Source organism: Diadema setosum, chromosome 20 (assembly GCF_964275005.1).
Source record: "Diadema setosum chromosome 20, eeDiaSeto1, whole genome shotgun sequence".
Classification (NCBI taxonomy): domain Eukaryota; kingdom Metazoa; phylum Echinodermata; class Echinoidea; order Diadematoida; family Diadematidae; genus Diadema; species Diadema setosum.
Window position 1 is genome coordinate 23,369,261 of NC_092704.1, and position 25,284 is coordinate 23,394,544.

At 38.8% G+C, this 25,284-nt stretch overlaps 1 protein-coding gene across 1 annotated transcript in view; it reads left to right on the top strand.

Annotated features, from left to right (window-relative positions):
- Positions 1 to 25,284, top strand: part of LOC140243760 (unconventional myosin-X-like) — a 195,782-nt gene that overhangs the window by 144,913 nt on the left and 25,585 nt on the right. Inside the window, exons 19-35 of the mRNA XM_072323425.1 lie at positions 2,488 to 2,612; positions 3,290 to 3,526; positions 6,542 to 6,596; positions 7,954 to 8,126; positions 9,016 to 9,076; positions 11,203 to 11,343; positions 12,908 to 12,948; positions 13,548 to 13,719; positions 14,236 to 14,356; positions 14,845 to 14,921; positions 15,424 to 15,482; positions 16,131 to 16,241; positions 16,490 to 16,588; positions 17,564 to 17,713; positions 18,515 to 18,600; positions 19,067 to 19,321; positions 22,044 to 22,250. Of these exons, the coding sequence (XP_072179526.1) occupies positions 2,488 to 2,612; positions 3,290 to 3,526; positions 6,542 to 6,596; positions 7,954 to 8,126; positions 9,016 to 9,076; positions 11,203 to 11,343; positions 12,908 to 12,948; positions 13,548 to 13,719; positions 14,236 to 14,356; positions 14,845 to 14,921; positions 15,424 to 15,482; positions 16,131 to 16,241; positions 16,490 to 16,588; positions 17,564 to 17,713; positions 18,515 to 18,600; positions 19,067 to 19,321; positions 22,044 to 22,250 (2,170 nt within the window). The remainder of the gene's footprint in view (positions 1 to 2,487; positions 2,613 to 3,289; positions 3,527 to 6,541; positions 6,597 to 7,953; positions 8,127 to 9,015; positions 9,077 to 11,202; positions 11,344 to 12,907; positions 12,949 to 13,547; positions 13,720 to 14,235; positions 14,357 to 14,844; positions 14,922 to 15,423; positions 15,483 to 16,130; positions 16,242 to 16,489; positions 16,589 to 17,563; positions 17,714 to 18,514; positions 18,601 to 19,066; positions 19,322 to 22,043; positions 22,251 to 25,284) is intronic.

The window sequence follows — 25,284 nt, forward strand, 5'->3', positions numbered from 1 at the left end:
CAAAGTTTCTCTCTCTTCTCCCAATAAAAATTCCCCCCATTTTCTTCTTCTTTAAAAAAAAAAGAAAGTCACATCCCTCCTCCCATCTGCACACCTTTTTTTTTTTGTTTTCATCCTTCTATCTTTTCCTCTATGTTTCAAATGTTATTTTTTTTTCTCCTTATCTGTCTCATTCTGTATTTGTAATCACTCCTTCAGAGGCTTATGTTATCCTTTAACACATTGGATGTGAGGTTGCAATTTCATCTTCTAGTTTACTTCATGATCTCTTTCATGACTGTTAGTATTTATTTACCTCTACCCCGTGTCACTTTCAACAATTAAACCCCCCCCCCCATGTTCCTCTTGATCCATGCAACTATTTCTGCCTTACTTCCAAAGTATTTTAGTATCCTGTTCTGTCTTAATAACATACAGTGTACATGTATAACTTTTGCCTCCTCTACCCCCAAAAAAGAAAGAAAAAATGAAGATAAATCAGTATTGATGGAATGCATAAATAAAGAGTTTGTGATGTGTACGTTTACACATTTCCATCAATGCAATATAGACTGTGAAAACGTGAAACAAGTCTGTGCATTATGCTGTACGCCTGTTCCATTATTGCACTTGTAAACTTGTGTTATGTACATTTCTACAGCAGCTATAAAGCTATTTCTCTGTCCAATACAACAGAGACTCCAACTCTCCCGCTTTCGACGGGAGATCTCCCGCCGAAAGGCCATTTTTGCAAAATCTCCCGTTCTCCCCCTTGAGATTTAATTTCTCCCGCCCTGGTTCTGTGTCTCCTGCTTAAAATGATTTCTTACTTAGTGTCAACCTTTGTTGAAAAATAAGCCGTAGATAGCATGAGAGAGCATCTACAACCCTAGAGCTTCCAGGGCCCTAAGAGAGCCCTGGACCCCCGGCTGCAAGGAACTTCGCGCTCGTGATGTGCGCAAAGTGCACATCAAGTATGAGTCTCCCGTTTGCTAGGGATTTCAGGCGGGAGAATCTCCAGATAAAACAGGTTGGAGTCTCTGATACAAGATAACCTGTAGGGTCTGTATGGATGGATGGCCCACATACACGTATGGAGGAGTGTTTGGTTTGTACTGATATGGTCATGTGACTGACAGCTGAGGTCATGTACGTGATTATCTTCCTGTTTGTTTCTTACAGATAGTGCACTAACGGGGTCAAGTGCAAGTTGCTACTATGGCAGTGATGAAGAATGGGGAACCTTTTATATGGGTGTAGGGCAATTACCCCCCTGCATGGGTAATTACTCTGGACCCTTCCCCTGACCCTAACCCTAATCCTAATCCTGAATCTAATCCTAACCCTAGCCCAAACTCTAACCCTAAACCAAACCCTAACCCTAATCTTTACTCTAACCTTACCACTATTTAAACCAGTATTTTGCCAGGAGTAATTGCCCTCAGGGGTGGGGGTAATTGCCCTGATATGTTTCACAATGTACTATCCCTGTCATGCTCTGGTGGCACAAACATCTTCTTACAACACTGGTCTAACAGCTTCCTGTATGCCGTGTCCCCTCCTCCCCACCTTGCTCCATCTGTTTCCCCTCTCCCTCCCCCTCCTCCTCCCCTCCTCCTCTTCCTCTTCCTCTTCCTTAGAATCCTGTCGTCAGTGCCTCTAATCTGGGGCTGTCTTGGGTGTAATCACACGCCCCCAGCAGGTTGGAACATGAGATCCCCCGGGGGTGTATGATGGCTTTTCTGAAGGAGCCGTACTTGTCAGGTTTTGAAAGCGGCATCCAGCGTAGAGTGAAATGTTTGGGGGGAGAGTAAAATATGTCACTGGGGACACAGTGGCACAGTGGATAAGACTCTTTGACTTTATATCGAAGATTCTGAGTTTGAATGCCGTCAAGTGGCTGCGTCCTTGGACCAAAATGTTTCCACCCACCATGCCCCTCTTGAACCAGGTGTATAAATAGGTACCTGGCAACGCTAGGGTAATAACAGGGAGGTGGGAAGAGCTCTCTTCCCACCTCCCTGGGTAATAATAATGGCAAGGTCCTTGGGAAGAGCAGTGGCAACACTGATTAGGCTACCCTGGATGAAGGAGACTATGTTATGTTATCATCATGATTATGATGGTGGTGAAGATGATGATGATGATGATGAAGAAGATGATGAAATTATTGTTATTATCAACATCATTATTATTGTTAGTGTTATTATGTACATAAAAAACAAACAAACAAGAAACAGTAGCAATCATTTCTTGATTTTCTGTAACTTAGTATAACACTATTACTACTCAATCCTGCATGGGACTCCAATAGACAGTGTACACAATGCTGTGGAGTTTTCCATGTCAAGCAGCACTCTAAGCACACACAAAGGGTTGTGGACATGGTATCCCCCCTCTTCCTCTCCCTCAATGACAAAGGACTTCCAAACCCTTTGTGTGTAGGATCTAAAATTGATGTATTGGCATCATCCTCATGTGTTTCTTTGTCTTGTTCGATGGCGGCAGACTCCAACCAAGTTTGTGTCGGAAGTGGTCCTGAATCAGCTCCGCTACTCCGGGATGCTTGAGACGGTGAAGATCAGGAGGGCGGGCTTCCCGGTCCGACGAGTCTTTGTGGACTTTGTTGCCAGGTAAGAGGGAATACTGTTACACCAGAAATTTTCTTGTGCATTAAACTTTCACGAATTTTGCCAGGAGCCAAGATTTGGGAAAGTGAAATGCCCATGAAATTTGTTTGTTTGTTTTTTTTTTCTATGCAGTGCATTGAATGCCTGTGACAATTTGCAAAAGTTTCACACCGTGAAAAAGTTTGTCATTTCCAAGTTGCAAAAGTTTCATGCCGCAAATGTTTCTGGATTTACAGTATAGTCATCATTCATGCGGATGGGTTGTAGTTATCAAACCTGTTGGTCATTGGTCTTGAAAGATTTGACAAAATTATGTTATCAGCTGTAATTGCATTGCCCTTCCATAAAAACTGTACCGATATGAGAAACAACACCAACACCAATGGACATTTTTACCAGTATCTCACTAGGTATTTTTAGAGTTATGAGCATGGATTGTGTGAAAGTACTTGTAAGTCATCTTTTGTAATTCACTACACATGACTTTGGTAATGCTTTAGATTTTATGTTAAAAACCCCCCGGCAAAATTAGGTGTGGTTTGGCTGAAAGTAAGAAATTCAAAGTTTAAAGTCATCATGTCTACTTTATATATATATTATTATAGTCTGAGATTGAAAGAGAAGAAATGGGAGAGAAAACTGTTATCGTATAATGTTAATATCATCACTTCATCCTCCAGGTACAAGGCTTTGTTCAGCAAGGACCAGCAGCGGCAGGCGCAGTCGTCTGACGATGCCCGCCAAAAGTGCAGTGCCCTCCTGGCGCAGTTCGACGGCAGCAAGAAGCAATGGCAGCTCGGAAAGAACAAGGCCTTCCTCAAGGAGAACCTCGAGAACGTCCTCGAGCGGGAGCGAGAGAAGATGCTGGGGATCAAGGCGGACCTGATCAAGGCCGCCTTCAAGGGCCGGGTACAGAGGTGAGTGCATTGAGGTACAAGTAGGCATTCTCCCTATCAATGGGAAAAGGGAATATGTCACATAATTACTCTTCATTTTTTTCTTTCATTTGAATTATTTAGTTTAGTAGACATGTTTAAATCAGGTACCAGTTAAGGTCTTCTGTTTACCGACGAGATATTTGGTTAACAATTCCTATACATTTATAAAATGTTTCACCATTTACTTGAGTACTCTAATCAATTGGATAAAATCTGCATCAACAGACCCTACACAATTATCAAAGCAGAGAGAGCAAAGTAGAGAGAGCTGTATTTACATGGAACATGCCATTAGATATGACAGGAAGGGAAAGAAAAGGAAGTATGCCTTTGTTAAAAAGACTGGGGGGGGGGCCTAAAAGGCCCCCCCCCTCGACATTTCGCGCGATTACTCTGCAACACGCAATGCTCTCGCCGCGATGCTCTATGACTTTTTTCTTTCGAGTTTCCCGCACATTTTGACACCAAATTTGTGATGCCCGGGGGTGCAGTTCTGAAGTTACATAACTTTTTGTACATGCACGTGAGGCCGAAAATGGCTCAAAAATGTGATTTTGTGTATTAAGTCAATGCGAATTGAGTTTTTTCACATGGTTCATATAAATATGCTTATTTTTACTCTCAATGGCTAAAATTAATTTGTTTTAGGAGTATTATGCTTCAAAAAGTGTCTGCCACAAATTTTGTTAAAAAAACAACAAAAACAAAAGGTTGAAAAAACAAAGAAATACATAAGAAATTCATAAAACAATAAAATAAATAAGAAATTAATTTTGATACCGAACTTTTTTTTCAAGTACATTTGCTAAGAATGCCACTAAAGAATAATTAGACCAAAAATGAGCACTTTTGGAGCTTTATTTACTGATTTAGATCAAAGAGTCTGATTTCTCGCATAAATTAGCATAATTAATCAAAAGAAAATAAAAGAAGACTATTTTGTAAAATTTAAATATACAATCTTGTAGATTACATCGCACACTACCATTGTGCAAATTTCCGCGGCGATCGCGCGATCCACGGCCGAGATCTTAAGGGGGGGCCCTTTAGGCCCCCCCCCCCCCCCCCCCCCCCAGTCTTTCGAGCTACCAAAATAGCCCAGTCTTTTTAGGGTTAAGAATGGATGACAGCAACAACAACAACAAAATGATTGTATGAATACAAGTAATCAAAATATGGAGATCTGTAAGAATATTTTTTTTTGTGTAAAATCAAACAATTATGAAGGAATTTAAATGTCATGTTAATATGATTTAGCACGGCATTCAGTTGGTACCTCAAGGTATTCATCCTATTCACAGTTTGTGACTTTACTCGGTTTGTTTCTCTGATTTGTGTTTAATGCAATCGTGCAACTAATTTTATATACATTCTTGAAAGACGTCTTTTCATGAACCCGCTGAAGACATGTCATAAAACAGAATTATAATGAATGCCATGTCCTTTAAGAGGAAGGGAGCTAGTGCCTCGGCATTGATTTTAAAAATATCTTATCGAGGTCTTTCTTGTATTCAGCACAAGAAGAATATTTCATTAAAGATTTGTTGCTGTACTTGACTCGTTCTCAGTTTTTTCGTGTACGTGAGGAAGAGAAACCCCACAAAGGTACACCCCCTTTTCCTCCCTTCCCACGCTCGACCCAATCACATGTGCAACAACTGATTAATAGTTACCTGTCCTGTGTAACCTTTGAGTGTGGCATCAATAACCACACAACGTGACTCATAGAGTGTAAAATGACTTAATTCCTGTAGAAGACCCTGAATTAAAGAACCAAGACAAAGCAGAAACAAGAGATTTTTATCATATAAAGTGTCACGAACCTAATCCACATCTATGGGTTCCCTCAAAGCCAGCCCCACTTGCTTATTACCAGATTCTTAAACCTTTTATATCCACGAAGGGGCTCCTCCATTGTGCATTATTTCTGTTTTTGATACGCTAGTCTGTGGTTATGAAACTGGCAGTGTGTTGCCAATTTGCAGCTCGGAAAACTGTGAGAGCAGCATTAATCTATGAAAGAGCCCTAGCCTGCTGTTGAGCAGAATAATATACATGCATGTTTAACCCGTTGAGGACGGACTGATTTTGCTACAACACGCATTTCCCATAGACACCTGCCCGAATATACTCGGGACACGTCCTCAACGGGTTAACTGTGAGACATACTTCATATTGAAAAGAGCTGCTGAGGAAGTCTGTGAGCTAGCATGAAATGATGTGAGGTCTACTCTACACTGTCAAAGATTATAAAGACAATGTAAATCATCACAACTAACAAGTAGACATAAGTTAGAAAAAAAAAAAGGAAGAAAGCATGGCTATTTTCCATCACTTGATAGGTTAAATGTGGGATGCATCTATTGTGGTGAAAGTTGTGAATCACCCCAATGATTCATGGATAAATTGCTTCCCTTTGAGGAATTTTGATAAGCAGACACTAATTTGTTTGTGCACTTTTTATTTTTATTTATTTATTTTTGTCATTGGCCCATGGAAACTGTAGCTATCTGTGGCATATAGCAATGGGGGGGGGGGGGGGGAAGAAAAATTAGTCTATCTTTTTATCTCATGGTCAAGTCATTTAGTAATGGTGTATCATCAGTATTGAATCAGTCCAAGAAAACCTAAGAGTAGAAATAAGTTACCTGCCATAAGGAAAATCAACCTGGTCATTTCACCCTTTGCATCTGCTATCCATCTATGAATAATTGCATTTATGGATGTTTTTCATGAGAAAAAAAAAATGTGTGGGGTTATTGAAATACAGTCATGTAATGTCTTCACAAAATATAAAAGTCCACTGTCATACACACAGTCTGTTTCTGTTGATATTGCTTTTACATCTGTGTATGGACCCATGGAGGAATCAATTCCTTTGCACACAAAGAGTTGAAATAAGGACGAATTGTCTGTAACAATGCAAAACTTCTACAATTTTACAAGATGGACCAAAGAGTAAGGAACATCTTTTCGTTTTTCCGTTCTCTACAGGAAGAAGTATCTGCAGACTCGAGCGAAGATTATTTTGGTCCAGAAAGTGATCAGGGTAAGAAAACTTTCAGGTCTTCTCAGGTCTGTGTCATTTATTGCAAGCGTTTAATCTTTGATTCTTCATGGCTTGAGCAGATACATTGAGTGGAACAAACATTGATACACAACATGGTGAAGCTGACTGTGTTGTGTATTTTGGAATGTTTGCTGCCCACGTGTCTGTATATGTGTATGTATAAGTGGGAGGTCATGGGTTAAATGTAAACCATATTTTTGGTATGCCTGTATGCCTGCAGAAACTGACAATTTTTGCTCTAATTGTCTCGGGTAATGATGAAAATGTGAAATATTAGCCAAAAAGATATGCCAATAGTATTGCAACTCAGAGTGTATCCGATCACGGTTGTTACACAGCGTATTCATTGATCTGTCACGCAAGAGTGAATTGCATGCATTTGTTGAGATATAGAAAGGTATGCAGTGCATTAATATCATGACCTACATTTTGTACAGTATCATAACGTAACGTTTCATCTATCCGCTGCTTAAAGAGGAGAGTGTTAGATCATTCATCCAAAGATAAAAGTCACGTCCCACGATCTTAACTATTTCACACTTATGCGCTCAAAATATTCCAAAACAACTCATTATCCTTGCAATTGCATCAGCCAGGCAAGTTTTGTGGTAGACCCTTTCCATATATTGCAAGCAAATTCCAAATGGTGTAAGATTAATTTTAGCACTTCCCAGAACTATGTTTTACCTTTAATACTTACATAAGTGAAGGAAAAAAGTGCCTCCCATCTATGTCACAATGCTGTCAGTTTGTATGCGTTGGCGTGGCAACACGCCATGCTGTCGCTGTTTTGGGGGGAAACAGACCCAGTGTTGCTGTAGCTCCATTATCTCACCTGTCACTAGCAGTTACCATGTGATCCAGAAAACATACATGTCGTATGTTCCCCAGCCGTCAGTGGGCCACCGATTAGTGACTGTTAAAACATTCTTGTATGTGGGACGTGGGTACTTGAAAACAAAACATAATGTCAAGTGCTGGTATATTGAGACTTGGGGTGACAATGTTGAATTGTGAAGTGATTGTGTGTGATGTGTGTTTGTGTGTAGGTGTGTGCATGCATCTACATGTGCTGTCTGTCCATTTATATTTCAATTTACTAGATTTCAATTAATTACAGTATACTGTGAAGTAACAGAACAAAGTGTATATTACACTAAAAGATAAAAGAAAGACACTGTAAGTTATTATGTGCTGCACATTAAGTTTTTTTGGTTTTTTTTTAACCCTATAGCATGTCATAATTCTAACTGAGTGAATATGAATGCAGGTCCACTTTATGAAATAATAACCTATATCTTTCCCTTATTTTGTTTGAATATTGTGAAAAATCCAGATGCACCAGAGGCGCCTTGCCTTCATTCGGATGCGGAAGGCTGCCATCGTGCTGCAGAAGTACGAGCGGGCCCGCGTCGCTCGCAACTACCTGGCTTACCTGAAGGAGGAGAAGAGGAAGGAGGAGGAGCGATTGAGGGAAGAGCAGAGGAGGAGGGAGGAGGAAGAGAGAAGGTAAGAGCAAACTTCTAGCCAGAGATCTGATATACTGTATACAATGTATGCTGTTATTTTTGTGTAAAGATACTTTCGCGTATGATGAGGTCATAGACATTTTCGCGAGATTTTTTTTTCGCGTATCGACACTGACACTTACGTTAATGCTTTGTCAACAAAGTGCATGGAGACATTTTTGAGTGTTGTTAAATTCGCAGTCCAACTGTCATTTGTGAAATTTGCGAAAATTAAGCCCTCGCGATAATAACAGCTTATACAGTACAATAGTTACAATGTACAATGTATAACTCTCAAGACTGTACTCTTTTGTTTTACTTTGTGATCATGTGACGATCATGCGAAACTGGCAAGTTGCATGTGAATCTTTTTCAGGGGCATTTTTTTTTTTTGTCCCACCCCATTCTGTTGGCCTTGTTGCATCAAGCTTGCAATTGATTACAAGTGAAAAAGCATCATTAAAGTTGGCAGTGTAGCCCAGTCAATACACCTGTAAATGTTTAGAAATGGCTGCAGTAGTAATCTGCTCTGGTCCAATGGATAAGGCCCTGGGTATTTAAACAAAAGGCCTTGGGTTCAACTCCTTATTAAAGTGTTCATTGTTGGACAGGGTGCAATACCCACTTTGTCCCTCTTGCTTGGCCAAGGTTTTTCAGAGGGGTACCTGGCAATGCAGGAGTACCAGGTAATGATAATGACAGGATCCTCGAGAAAAGCAGTGCCAACAATGAAGAGGCTTTGCAGGGTAAGCATCAGGACCATAATTCTTGCAATTGTAGCATGCTCTTTCAGTAGGCCCACCCTGCTTGTTACAGATAAAAAAAAAAAAGAAAGAGGATGATTTAGAAATGACTCCTTCTGTTCTTCTCTGATTTTTTTTTTTCTGCAGGGAGCTTGAAAGGTTGAAGCAAGAGGCCAAACTAAAGGAGATGGAGGAACTTCAGAGAAAGGTACAGTATTGTGAAATCAGCAATTTTTGTGAGGCATGAAAGTTTCACAAATTTCACAAGGAGTTACAGCTGTATAAAGATTCCCAAAAGTAAAATGCAAGCGAAAAGTGTTTTCAGTGCATGATGCATTGAATGCCAGTGGCAATTCACAAAAAGTTTCACGTTGCGAAAAAGGCCGTCGGCTCCAATTCGCGAAAGTTTCGTGCCACAAATATTTCTTTTTACAGAGTTGTAGTGACATAAGAACTTTTCCTTCACACAAACAAACCTGTTGCAACTTATTGACAAATTGTCCCACATCCACTATTGATATTGTCAAATTTTTCAATCAGGAGCAATTACAAAAACAACTCAGTGCAAGAATGTCATCAATTTACACAAGCCTGTTGTTTTCCCAACTGTGCACCTGTCATTGTTATGTCTTCCATAACTATGTACAATTGTTTATGCACCTGTTGTTTGTGTAATCCATCTTTCTTTTAATGCATTCCATTGATATTACATCATGTTTTGTTATGTGCAGATTATGCTTTCACAATTTTTTTTTCAGCAGTCCAAATAACTGTACCAGTGTGTATAACTGTTATCACTGTTCCACTGTTTATATCTTATATAAACAGTGTTCGGCCAAGTAAAAAAAGAATTCAAAGTAGTTTCTCGTCCGGGTTTTTTGAGATCAGTGATGAGGGAGGTCCTTACTATTTACTATTTTACTATTTTTTAAAAAAACGAAATATATTTTCTCGTCCGGGTTTTTTGATGCAAGTGATGAGGGAGGTCCTTACTATTTACTATTTTTTTTAACGAAGTAATTCTCGTCCGGGTTGTTTGAAAGCAGTAATGAGGGAGGTCCTTACTATTTACTATTCTTTATCGAGCAGCCATGTCGGGCTCCATTTTGGCACTTACGTGAAGCATGCTCAACATATGAATACAGTGAAATCTCGACGCAAAATAGACGCACGCGAGGACGAGCAACTACTATCTTTTTTTTTACTTGACCTTAACTTTTGTGGTTATTAGACCAATGCACATTATTCAGTCTTAAAGGTGGGGATACCTTTTACAGACCTCCCAAAATGCAGCAAAACATTAAATATGAACCTCAGGGGACTTGTTTAGGCCACTGCTGAGAAATTTGGAAGTCAACAGTTATCTACAATTTGAATAATGCACAAAACTCAATTACTCAGTAGTTCTGTGTGTCAGCCACACTGAAGCCTTTTTGTTGCAGTCTTCTGTATCTTTTATCTATAAACACAAATCTAAAAGTATAAGAGCTGATGTAATAACATATAGAGTGTGTGGCAAGAATGTATATAGAAATGTTTGTAAGTTTTGATGAACTTTCTTCACAAAATATACATGATGGACACACATGCAGTGCATGGGTCTGCAAAGGTAGCCTAGTAATGTACTGGAATTTACAGTGAGCCCCGAAAAAAATTCAATTCAAAATCTTACGGTCAATAAAAATGTACTAAATGTTACCTTCCACTTTCAATACTTTATGGGAGTTTCTAAAATGATACTCTCTTCAACACACCACTGTATTTATACAACTCTTCATTTGAGGCATGCAAATGGGATTCCCTACCTTTTAAGGATCAACTTACTGCTGATGAAATTCTCACATTTGGTTTCATGTCAGTTTGTGGAATAATGAAGCACTAAGATTGAAGAAATATTGTATTTTCTTGTCACAACACTGATATTAACAGGAGCAGAAATGCAACTACAGTCAACCTTGCCTAAGTCAAATCTATTTGGACTGAAGAAATAGCTTCGACTTAGAGGAGATTTGACCTATGAGGGATTAAAATCAATAGAATATAAAGAGAAGAGGATTTCAAAAGACCTTCAACATGGGCAATTATGCAACTTATGGGAGGTTAATAGCAAACTTGACTGTATGAAATAAATTATCAGTATCATTTTTGTCAGAGATTGATATGTATATTTGGATTCAGTAGTCTACAAGATAGACAGTTGTGTCATTTTTTATTGAGTATCAAAGAAAATGCACTGTAAGTATCTCTTGCCTTGCATAGTGTAGCTATGATCAACTGCAACTATTTGTGTGCAGAGGCTAACATTTTTTGTTTTTTCCTATTGCTTTCAAACAGCTGGAAGAGGAGGCTAGGCAGAGGCAAGAAGAGGAGGAGGAGAGAAGGAGACTGGAGGAGGAGCAGAGATTGGCAGAGCTGGAGAGAGCCAGGGAGATTGAGAGACAGAAGCAGATTGAGGAGGAAGAAGCAAGGAGGAAGGTAAGGAGGGAAAGTGAAGTTGAGTGATAGAAGAAAGAAATAGAAGGAGGAATAGAAGGAGGAGGAGGAGAGATTGGCAGAGCTGGAGAGAGCCAGGGAGATAGAGACAGAAGCAGATTGGGGAGGAAGAGGCAAGGAGGAAGGTAAGGAAGGAAAGTGAAGTTGAGTGATAGAAGAAAGAAATAGAAGGAGGAATAGAAGGAGGAGGAGGAGGAGGAGAGATTGGCAGAGCTGGAGAGAACCAGGGAGATAGAGAGACAGAAGCAGATTGAGGAGGAAGAAGCAAGGAGGAAGGTAAGGAGGGAAAGTGAAGTTGAGTGATAGAAGAAAGAAATAGAAGGAGGAGGAGGAGGAGGAGAGATTGGCAGAGCTGGAGAGAGCCAGGGAGATAGAGAGACAGAAGCAGATTGAGGAGGAAGAAGCAAGGAGGAAGGTAAGGAGGGAAAGTGAAGTTTAGTGATAGAAGAAAGAAATAGAAGGAGGAGGAGGAGGAGGAGAGATTGGCAGAGCTGGAGAGAGCCAGGGAGATAGAGAGACAGAAGCAGATTGAGGAGGAAGAAGCAAGGAGGAAGGTAAGGAGGGAAAGTGAAGTTAAGTGATAGAAGAAAGAAATAGAAGGAGGAATAGAAGGAGGAGGAGGAGAGATTGGCAGAGCTGGAGAGAGCCAGGGAGATAGAGAGACAGAAGCAGATTGAGGAGGAAGAAGCAAGGAGGAAGGTAAGGAGGGAAAGTGAAGTTGAGTGATAGAAGAAGGGACTAGGAGAAAGATGAGGTAGAAGAGGAGGAAAAGATAGTAAAGAGACTTGATCAAGAAACCTTTTATTGGTTGGGGATGTTAATATAGCAGGGGATTTCAGCTTTTTACCAACCTTTAGCAATTTTGTGTGTGATTACTTGGCTTGAGAAAGTCCACAAGAGTGAAGAAAGCTTGCCCACAAAATTGCTAAAGGTTGGTAGAAGCTGTAACCTCCTGATATATAGTATAGAGGCCTGAAGGACTGTACAAGCATATTGGTGGTGGTGATGATGATGATGATGATGATGATGATGATGATAAAGATAATAAAGATGATGATAAAAAGGAAGAGAAGGAATAGGAAAGAGAGAGATGGAGAAATTCAAATGTGGCATACCAGTCAGGGAAATTTAGGGACAAACATCTTGACTTCGGAGGAGGAGGAAGAGGCAAAGAGGAAGATAAGGATGATGAGAATTGAGGGAGAAGAGGTTATAGATAGCACAAAGAACCAGGGGAAGGAGAGTATAAGGGAGGGAGAGGGAAATGAAGGGGAGCTAGAGGATAAACCTAGAGTGATGATGGTTATGATTGAGATGATTGTGATGCTGCTGCTGCTGCTGATGATGATGATGATGGTGTCTGTGATGATGATGATGTTGTTGAGGATGATGAGGATGATGATCATGAGGATAATGATGATGACGATGATGAAGAAAAGAGAAGACTATTCATAGTGAGGAAGTCAGTTCTGAAGCAATTACTTGTATGTGCATTATTTTTACATGCTGTTTTACTGTGATTTGTTCTCCTGTTTGTTCTACACAGGCTGAGGAAGAAAGACGCATACAAGAAGAGGAGGACAGAAAGTAATTACTTTGTCATTTTTCTCTCCTTTTTAAAAAAGGTTCCTCAAATAATTGATTCTTTAGTATAGTATATATAAACGTGACAGATTCTGTTTTCACAAATTACACTATTGTAGGCACGAATTGATGATGCAATAAGTACACCCTGTATCTGTGAATTCTCTTTCTCAAAGACTTAACAACAAACTTTGACATATTTATTGTTGATGTTAATGTGTTAAAGATTTCCTTTTACAACAGACCAATAAATGTTACTATTAGGAGATGATGAATAGAATTTCTACTTAATGAAGCAGACCCAGAAAGTGCTTTTTCACAAGTAAAGTTGATACATTTGATTATTTTTTTTTGTCTCTCTCAATCTATCTATTTATCTCTTTCTTCTATTACTCCTCCTCATCCTCATTCTTTTCTTTTCCTCATTTTTCTTCTTTCCCTCCTCCTCCCCTTCCTTCTCCATCTTCTTCATGGTCCTTCTCACCTTTCTGCTCCTCCTCCTTCTCTTAATCCTCCTTACTCTTCTTCTGTTCTTGCTCATCCTTATTCTTCTCCTCCTCTTCTCCTTCTTCTTCTTCATCTATTTCTCTGTTCCCCTCCAGGAACCACATGGAGGCCGAGAGACAGAGAGAATTGAGGGAGCAGGAAGAGCTGGAAAGGCAGCTGGAGGAGGAGGTTGCTAGGAGAGAGGCGGAGCTTCAGAGGATGAGGCAGGCCAGGCTGGCTGAGGCAGAGAAGGACATCATGCAAGAGTTTGACAACTCTATCGCCATGGTAACCACGCAAATTGATCTTTGGATACATATGATTGATTGACATACATCTTATGTTTCTTGAAACAGTCTTGATGTTACACTTCATCTGTAAAAGTTTACATAGGAAAGCTGAAATTGTGCTATCAAATGTCGCTTTCTTCTCAGTACTTTGCAAGTTGCTAATGTTGAGTACCCCGAAAAGGAAGCACTAAATGCTGACATTGCTCTGACAAGTTTACTTCACGCATGGGGAGAATAAAGTGTATACAAGCATGGTATTTATCAAGGCACTTATGTCAGGAGGATGGTGTGTCTGGCACAAACTCCACACAGAATTGCAATGAAACTATAATGAGTGCATTATATGGTAACTGGTTTAGCGCTTGAACTAGAGTCCATTGTTATCTCCATGCTGTAGTCAGTTGCGACCGATGAGGTGAATAATGATTTCAAATATCAGGGCAGTATGACTGGATGAGGTGAGCTTTGAGACACTGTATGCTCACCTTGAATTTTGACTACCTTTTGTCGCCAGTTTGAGCATGAACTGCCGGAAGATGTCTCTGAAATGGACGAGGATGAAGATGACTCAGACACCATCTCCAGGAAGTCGGATGAGACTCAGTACTTTGAGGGATTCCTGCAGATGAAAGCAGGTAAGGCTGAAAGGGATAATGAATATCCAAATTTCCAGGCGGTGATGTTAACAGTGATAATGATGATGATGATGATGATGACGACGATGATGTCGATAAAATTGGTTGCAAAAGAAGATTGTATTGATGATTACTTCAAGCATTATACTGATGTTGATGATTGAGATATATATTTTGTGCAATAATTGTTGTGACGAGTATGAAGATACTGATAAGAAAGAAGATTTAAAGGGTAGTGGAGATAGATAGGTAGATACATACCTTCATACATACATACATACATACGTAGACAGAAAGATAGATTGGTAGGGAGATGCATAGATGGATCGATTGATTGACAGATGAACAAATAGATAGAAAGATTGATGTATGGATGGATAGAAAGAGAGGTAGACAGATATACCTCTCTGGACAGATATTTGTAAGCATTTGCAATGTATTTGTGTATATAACTGGAAACATGTTTTTCTATCTCTCTATTCCCTCAGGTGGAATGATGAACACGTGGAAGAAGCGCTGGTTTGTTCTTAGGGATGAGACACTCATGTGGTTTAGGACAAAACAGGTAAGGACCACTTACAAAACTAACTGGTGATGATGATGATGACGACGACGACGATGACAACGACGATGATGATGATGATGATGATAGTAATGATAGTGATGAAAATGATAATGATATAGTAGAATAAAAAGTGAAGAATGTAAGAAAAAAAAATGTTGAGATTACAAAATAAAGAAAAGTAATAACAGCGAACAAAGTTATGATGTGCAAGACCTGCATAGTTTTATTCCATCATGGCAAATTTAACATATTTAAAATATTGTACCCAAATGAGCCACAGAAAATGAAAGTGAACGTAGTTTCTATGGATGGAATCTCTACTTTACTATTGAATAGTACTATTGTATGCACGAAGTTGAATTCAAACCAATAGCTTGTCATCTATATGCAGCTGTATAAGAATGTGTGTACGCCCATCAATACTTCGAGTGGTTGACTTTATTTTTGTTGATTTGTTGCATTTGTTAATTTGTTAATATGTTATTATTTGTATGAATGGTAGGAAGCACTCAAGTCTGGCTGGCTGCAGAAGAAAGGAGGTGGAACTGGGACTCTCTCAAGGTAATGATCAGGCATGGCCATGTCAGGCTGTAAGGTTTCCATGACAATGTAAACTTTTTTGCACTATGTTGCAGTTTTGTGTGAGGGTATATGCGGACATGCATGTAAGCAGTGCGTTTTACATGGATTCAATACCAAGTACAAGGGTGTGCAAGTTTTGATGTTGTTGTTTTCTCTTGTGCTACAGATATGTTAGCAATCACATGCTCCATGCAGCATTTGGTCTTTTTATGTGTGTTTTTTTAGCCTTTTACCACCCTTCAAAATACAATATTGATGTGTGCACTTTTCAGTTTATACAGTGTCAGTATGATAGGCATTACAGAGAATGACTTTGAGATAAATGTGTTATATTTTTCCTATTCAGGAAAATATTTCTCATCATTCCTGAAGCAGAGAGCATCCATTTTGTCATGATAACAACATACACGTACTACAAAATATATGTACATCATATTGAAAAAATTGCAAGAAATGATGGACTTGATACTACACCATACTTTGATATTAGAAATTGGCTTTAGAATTCCTGATACAAGAAATAGCAATTTTCATTCGCCCCTTTCCCAAATATATGTATAAGTATATATAATTCTAGGATGTGTGCAGAATAATGCTCACCAGTGATTTCTACTCTTACTCTTTCAGGCGAAACTGGAAGAAGCGATTCTTTGTCTTGAAGGACACGATACTCTCCTATTACGAGTCGGATGCGGACGGTGCCAAGCTTCTCGGCAAGATTGATGTAAAGACCATGAAGTAAGTCTGTTTTTACAAGTGTGTGAGGAATTATTACAAAAACAACATCTAGATGGCTACATCTGCTATTGGAGTACATACATGTACTAGCAGCGAATCTTCAATTTGCTTCTGTAAATGTCAGATCAGATATTTTCATATACTGTGGATGACCTTTGGTATCCGTGGCAACAAATGAATGAGCCACACAATTCATGCTTGTCTGCCTGGTTGCTATTTTTGTTTTGTTTTCTTTGTTTTTTTATCAGTCAAATCATCGACAGCAGCATTGGGCGGGAGAATTCTCTGGAGCTGATCACGGACCAGCGGACGTATGTCGTGGTGGCTGACACCGCTGATGAATGCAGGTTTGTGCAAAGAGGAAAAGATTTACATTGTTTATAATATGCTGAAGCCAATTTTATTTACGTAAAATTTGCATTTCAGCTGATATTGGCAAAATTAACAATGCACCAAATTGCAATATTTACAATATATCTAAATATCTCCATGTGGAGAAATTAAGAATATATGCCTTGTCACCATCTTACCCATAAAACTTGCAGACATCAAGGCAAAGAAAGCTACTCTATTGAATGTGATTATGAGAAATAAAAGAAAGAGAATATTTCATGGTTGTTTCAAACTTAAAAGTCTGGCATACAGACTACTTCCTAGTCTAACTCAATCTGAAAGTCCAAAAATGTTTAAAAACTGTTTCTCCTTTTTTTTTTCTTACTTGGAAGGCATGGTGGAGTTTGTTGTTGACCATTGTGTTTAAATGTCTAATTGCCACAAATTTTGACAAATTATGTATATAATTAGAAAACTTATTGTCTGATGAAGGGATAAATGTCAAAGTCACAAAATTGATGTGTAGCCCCCTTTTTTCCTGCAACCTGTATACAGGGCTTTCTTATTGACAGGGAACAGAATAGATATTTTTTTTTTTTTAAAGAGCATGTGGTGGTGCACAGTTGTGCCTAAAATTTTGTAAATTGGACCGTAGTTTGTAGAAAACATTCTATGAGAGTTTACAATTAAGAGTAAGATGTATGAAAAATTACGCAGAAAGGAAAGGCTTTTAGAGCTACACCAACTCTAATCCTGGTAATCATGAGCACCTTGAAAAAAAAATGTGAGGATATGAAGTCTAGCTTTCTTTATTTCTTATATTGCTTCTCTGTTATGACATGTATTGTTTCATATTTTGCCAAATGAAGGAATGAATGAATATGCATCAGTACTCATGGCAACATAAACTTCAAAGATTTGAACTTCAAAGGATTTTGTTGTGTTGTGGTCATCTGAGAAGCCCTCTCTCTCTCTTCTCTCTCCCCCAGTGAGTGGTACAGCATCCTGCACCGAGTCAAGAACGCCAACGAATTCGAGCTCCGCCAGCTGAGGGATGAGGAGGCCAACCCGAACAATGCCATCGGCTCGCTCGACGTCGGTCTCATTGACTGCGTCGTCCCCGTCAATGTAGCAGCAAAGTTAGTAAAAGGCATCATTGTATACTATGGGTCCCTTCTTCTGTCCTGTCTCCGGCTTTGTTGGGCCGAGTAGGTTCGCGTTGCGGAAATTTTTTGACAAAAAAAAAAAACACAAAGAAAGAAAAGAAATCCTTATTCATTGTTGACCATGTAATTCAAAAAGACCGACATAACATGTAGTATGCTCCAAACTAAACTGTCGTCATTCTCCCCCCCCCCCATTCCTTTCTTTTTTCTGTAAATTTACGTCTTTGTCCAAAGTTACAATCTGTAGTTGCGTATCTCAGCATTGTGTGCGGCTGTTGATATTGAAAATGTAGAGGCATGTACATTGTAGGAAAAATTATAGTTCCATAATTTACTACTAAGCAGAAGAAAGAAATAAATGCATCCTTTTATACATGTATGTTCATGTACATGATAAACACAGAGCAGCATGCAAATTTAAGTGCAAAAGAGTGTGAATTTCAAATACACATTGTTTTTCTCACTGTTTTCCGATGCTGACTGGATTGGAAACAACTACAATGAATCTTGGTAGTGAAGGCTCAAAATATAACGTTTGTCTGGCTGAGAATGAGCACAACTTGCAAATATGAGTTTTGCATGATATTAGGATTACATTGTAATATCAGAGAGGGAAGTTATTTTCCTTTTTCCAGTTGAGATATGGTGATATTTACAATGTATGCTGTATGCCAGGATTATGAAATATATTTCTGAAAAGTCATGATCATCTTTTATATTATTTTGTCATTGTATGATGTCATCAGTTAATGATGCCAAACTTTACCACTGCAGACCAAATGCCTTTGCCATCATCACTGCGGAGAGGGTGATTAGCCTGGTCGCCTCGGCACCGGAGGAAATGAACAACTGGCTGACTGGTGAGAATCAGGGGCTTAATGACATTGCACACCTGTATATAGTGTCGGGCCAATTGAACTCACAGGACACTGTTCAAAGCTATGTGCAACTTTGCAAAGAATAGAAAGATTATGCAGAATGTTGATGTGTTCATCTCAGAACTTATAACCCAAATCTTCTTCCCAAGATTGATGGTGGGCAACATGGTAAGAGAAGAGGTTTTCCTTGATGCTACCTCATCCCCCAATAAAGATATAAAACAAATGAATAGAACACTGCCTCAATCAAAAAGATTTGTCATGAAGAGAGTGACTTCTGTAAATTAAAAACAAAACAAAACAAATTACAACTTTCTCAGTCTTCATCAGAAATTCCTTTCACTGTCCCTTTCTCTAATTTTTCTGCATCTATTCACACAAACTAATCATCAGGATGGAATTCCCCTTTAAGTACTAGTATACCCTTTGTTGTTGATTTTTATTGTAGCCCTGACCCAGTATCACAAGGGTCAACGCACTTACCGCAAGGAGGAGGTGCTGATGAGTGGGTGGATGACGAAGGAGACGACCTCGGGTCCGCTTGCCCGGGCGAGCAGCTCGCGGAAGAAGCGCTTCTTTGTGCTGACGCAGCACTCGCTGGACTGCTACCGCAGTATCGAGTGCGTGCAGAAGATGGGCGCCATCGCAATCAATTCTCTGTGCTCTGTGACGGTGCCGGACGAGAAGACGTACAAGGAAGAAGGTAACATTCACCAGTCTCCTCCTCCTCTCTGTCTGTCTGTTTATCTCATTTCTCATGCTTTGTCTGTCTCTCCCCTTCTTCTTTCTCTCTCTCTCTCTCTCTCTCTCTCTCTCTCTCTCTCTCTCTATCTATCTACATCTATCTCTATCTATCTATCTCCCTCTATCTATATATCTATCTATCTCTATCTATCTATCTCTCTCTATCTATATATCTATCTATCTCTATCTATCTATCTCTCTCTATCTATCTATCTCTATCTATCTATCTATCTATCTGCATGTATCTCTTTCTATCTATCTCTATATATCTATCTATCTATCGATCTCTATCTATCTATCTACAATCTATCTGCATGTATCTCTTTCTATCTATCTCTATATATCTATCTATCTCTCTCTCTCTCTCTCTGTCCTCTTTCCTCCTTTCATCCTATACAATGTATCTTTCCTCTTATCTTTTGGACTTTTCTTTATCATGGATATATTACGATTAATCTCCTGCACATTGGCTATGGTATGAAGTTTTCAATCCCAGTCCCAGGCTTCTTAACATAGTACAGTTTCTTCCTTTAACCTCATGTAGCATAAATGATTCTACACACAAAAACAAAGCAAGAAAAAAGAAAAAAAAAAGAAAGCGTAACCTTGCCTAGTGTTAGAATTCCTACAGGCATACTGTAGTCAGTATACAAAGTAGTACATATTGTAGATGTCCATCTAGTCAATGAGCATACATGCATTATAACCAGAAAGCCTATTTAGGGCATTTGTTAACAGAAGAGGCCACTATGTATATGTTGCCCCTCGTCAAAAGCTACATTTGTAATTTATCTGTCTTGTGTTCTGCAATGTTGCATACCAGTAGTGCTCACATGTTATACGTCAGAGACATAAAGACTGTGCTTTGACCTGATAAATCCCATAAAGATCATTACCTTTTTGATTGTGCACTTCATTTATATTGGTCAATTCTCATATTCTTAGGAAGAATGCATTTAAAGTGCTATTATGTTTTCATGTCATGTCACATTTTGGTGTTGCAAAATGCAGCCTTTATTTGGAGAAATTGGACGGGAATGCTTCGGGAACATAACATAATGCATTTTCGACAAATATGAAAGCTGATGGACTGAAAGTCACAAAACTGTAATAATGGCCATTGCAGTCTTGGCACTGAAGGTTTATTTCAAGGTGGATTTGCTATTAACTGTTCTGAGTATAAATGAAATGTTCACATTTATATTTCTGTGATTGTGGGCACTATAAGTAAAATTAAGATGAGGCTATGTGAAATGTGATGCATATTTGTAGAGTATAAAAAGAACACAAGGTAATGGAGATAGAGACTGTGGTAGGGGATTTGGTTTTGCTTCAAAATAACCAATTTCCTGCAGAATGTTGTGTCTAAAACTGCAGAGTCAACATTGTAAAAGAAAAACTTGAAAATCAGCAAGGCATATTCATTTTTTTTAAATTCTGTTTGGAATTTCTGATTTTGACAAGTACTTAAAAAAAAACTGAAGAAAGTGAAGTTTAGTGAATGTTGTTATAATTCACTGCATGTTCTTCAATAATTTCAATCTAGCGCATTAGAAAATAAACAAAGGTTCCATGACAGAGACCTGATGATAAATTTGGGTGCTTGTAAGCCATAAGGGGATTATCACCTTTATATCTTGATGAATATTCACTATGTTACTGGCAAACCTTTTCATATACATTGTATATTTACATCTGATATAGAAATTTGTGTCAAATTCCCTTATTCAGCTCTGCTTTTTCTCAATTACCCTGTTCATTCCATCATACAATGTATTGTTAATGGTAAATACCTTCATGCATCACAGTTCATGAAATATGTTACAGTGTACTTACCCGTACATATTGTTTATACTTGGATGTACATGTACAATCGTACACTCAGGATTGTTTGCTATATACACTTGTATGAATGACACCATATTGTGTATGCATGATACATGTACCTACATTTTGTATTATGTGTAGTCATACAAACAGTTCAGACATAGATTATTAGAACAGTAGAAGTCAACACAAATTGCTCTACTACTTCTTAAAAGGATGAAGCAGATCTCATCACCTGAATTTACTCATCTAAAGGACACACCATCACTGCTTTGAATTTGTTGATACATTTCACTTTGTTCAATCATTTTCCACATATAAGTGGGAGAGGCAAAGTAGGAAATTAATTTCAAACTCATTGCAAGTTTATTTTTCCTCCAAGAAATCTGCACCCATTTCATTAGCACCCCAACATTGATAATAGTGTGCACAGAGTATGGAAACCATGCCTATCATGACAGAGCTTGGGAAAAATCGGGACTTGATGATTATGCAAAGCTATTCTAATTTCCACTAAATTATATCTTTGGTATCTTTGGTCTCCCTTCACAAGCAGAAGCAACAGGGGGTACATTATGTATCTTTGGTCTGTGTTGCAGGGGTGTTTGTACCGTTTATCATTCATCCTGTTGATAAAATGCATGTTTTGATGAATAACTCATTTGGTGAGTGCTTAATCTTTTGTACGCTCTGGTGATATATTAATCGTATTCTTCATGGCTGTCTTTATACTCCTTTCGTCCACCTGACATTCCCCTCCGAACAAACATGGCTCATTCTTCACCCTCGCCATCTACCTCTCATCTCGATATGCAACCCCAAAAATATTTGTAAAACACCCCACGAAATCACAGGCGGTACGATTGATGATGTAAATGACGCCCCCAACGATTATTATTCCAATGGACTTGAAAACGAGAATGAAAACCCTACCTACGAAAACATACCACACATCGCCAATCTGACCCCCCTCACAAACGGAAGCAACGGGGGTCACAGGCCGCGCCGCGTCCCCACTCTCATACGCACTAGAAAGAAATCTCGGTCGACAGGAAGCGAGGGTACGTATTGGATCCGGGCTCCGTGGTCTTGGAGTAGAGTTAGTACGATCTCGAACTCCCCGATTTTATTTGTTTTTAAGTACATAGCTGTGAAAGCAAAGTGGTTTTTTTTTCTTTTTGTTCTATCTGTCTATCTGTTTGATTATTTGTGTAACTGTACCTGCCCTGCCTGCTACCATGGAAACCGTGTGCATGGATATTGCCCTATAAAGCCATTCGCCCCTCCCGCGTCTCCATGTTGTCATGCATGCGTGGTAACCGCATCGCATGCCTACGTGTTCACCTGCTCTCTGTACGTGATGTGTGGTTCTTGCATGGCATGCTCTACATATATGTCTGTGTGCTCTGTCGGATGTAAAGTTTCCCTTCGACGGCACCGCGGCTCTCGCTACGAACTCTGCAAAGTGCAAGCGGGGGAAGGAATAAATTTGAAAGCTTCTGAAATGAGACAGAACAGTTTGCTTTTTTCTTTATGGGTAGAGCGAGATTCAGAACTTTTAATACTTGATGGCTCGTTTAAAAAAAAAAAATGCATTCTGCTTTAGAGAAATTTTATGCTGGAGTGCACGTAGTGATTCAGCCAATCTTGTTTGAAATGTATATTTCAGATTGTTACAACTGACAAAAAACAATGAACATTTCCGTGGAGACTGTGAGAAAATCCCAACAACAAAGAATTTTTATTTCCTTGCCATTGCAATTTGACTTTTTTTTTGGTTATTTCTATTTTTTTTTTATTCCCCAAATTCTTTTTTATTAGCCAAAAGCCAAGTTTATGCACAAAATATGCAAAATGTTTAATCTCTCTGCAAGTTTTTTTTTTATTATTATTATTTTTTTTACAAGCAAATCAAAGCAAATTTTGTTGTGTTAAAAGCTACCAAGTCTGCAGGCAATGGGGTCATCTTGACTATGTGGTCACTACAATGACTGTAGAACAATCGGTGTTAGTGTTTCCCACTGTTCTACTCATGCATGAACTCAATTGTTAATCCCCCAAACATCCCTTTGATGTCATCTCCTAGTGCCTATGGTGTCTTTCAGTCACTAAAAGAGAAATTTGATTTTACACCTTAAACCCTAACTAGGCCGGGCTATTTAGGTAGATCATAGAGCCGGGGGGGGGGGGGGGGCCTCCCAGGCCCCCCCTCCAGATCTCGGCCGCTGACTGCACGATCGCGACAAAAATTGGCACACACATTGCCTATGATGTAATCTAAAGTACTACGAAGTTAAATTTTAAAAAAATTATCATTTATGCTAAATTATGCTAATTTATGCATAATGATGCATGAAATCAGACAATTTGGTATAAATCACTAAATACGGCTCAAAATGGACACATCTTTTGTGCAAATATTCTTTTTAGTGTCCTGAGCAAATATAAGAGAAAAAAATTGTGCCATCAGAAAAAATTTCTTAAGTATTTTATTGTTTTTTGAATTTCTTATGTATTTCTTTGTTTTTTTACTTTATGCTTTTCATTGTTTTTTCGATGAAACTTGTCCGCGACATTGTTATGAACAAGAAAATATGTTATTAATTGATTTTAATCAATAAAACCCCAAAATAATCATACTTTTATGAAATTTGCCTGTAAGCACAGTTTGCATTGAAATTGTACACAAATTCATGTTTTTGAGCAATTTTTGGTCTGACATGCACATATATTTATGCGCAACTTCGGAACCGCGCACCCGGGCGTCGCAAATTTGGTGTCAAAAGATGCGGGAGACTCGAAAGAAAAAAGTCACGAAACGTCGCGGCGATAGCTTTTTGCGTTAGCAATACATCGTGGGAAACGTCGAGGGGGGGCGTATCTTGGGAAACGTCGAGGGGGGGCCTCGGAGGCCCCCCCCCCCTCGACGTTTCCCACGATGTATCGCTAACGCAAAAAGCTATCGCCGCGACGTTTCGTGACTTTTTTCTTTCGAGGCCCCCCCCCCCGGCCTAGTTAGGGTTAATACAGTAACACTTTCGGGAAACAAATTGGACATCAACGTAACTATGTACATGGAGATTGACGCACAATGTGTGAATCTTACACATTTGTATCAAATTCATCTAAAAAATAAAGCCAGTAATAATCATTCAATAAGTATATTGTAATCAAACAAGTGTTGAACATTCCAGGTCTTCATGAATGATAGGAAAATTTGTGAAGTATATGCAGTGAATAATGATAGGTTATGATTGTCTTCTCTTTGTAAAATAAACACAAAGTGCTTCTTTTGGTTTTCTTTTTTAAAAATATTTTGTAATGAAGATACACCTGTATGTCAAAATGACAAATGCCATACAGCTAGTTATAAATATTATTGCTGAGTACTGATACAATGAACGAGATTGTTTACTGAAGGAATACAAGGTGTATAGGGAAATACGATGGGGCCTATTGTACATAAGCAAACCTGCTTGAGTGCAGGCCTCACTGCAGGAGATCTGACAGACAAGTTGTGGCAAAAAGAAAAAAAAGATAAATAAAATGATAATAATAAAAATAACAATAAGTGATAACTGACAAAGTAAAAAAAAAAACACACACACACACTTAACACCAGCAGCATAATTGATGCATTGTATCCAATATCCAATATCCAATATCCAATATCTTCAAGACCTGTTTGTAAACGTATTCTAGTCTACCCGTAGTATGTTGTAAATCTAACCTCCATTACCCCAAAATACTTGCAAGTAGCAAAAGATGATGTGAATGCGTAAGATATATACCTTAATGTTCCTTCTTAAACAAGACCTAACATGGATATCGAAGGGTCTCTTTGAGTCCTATTAGGTTCAGGATGACATTCTAAAGAGATATTGAGTGATATTTCAAATATTTCCGCTCAGTAGCATGATCCCCCCCCCATCCTCCTTTTGTACCTCCAATACCCCCATAATACTGTTGCAAAAAAACGAAAAGCAAAACTGCAATCATATACCGTACATTTACTCGAGAATATTTTCCTGCATAAATCAGACCTAATATGGAAATTGTAGCATGATGAAAACACACAAGATCAGTGATGAAATT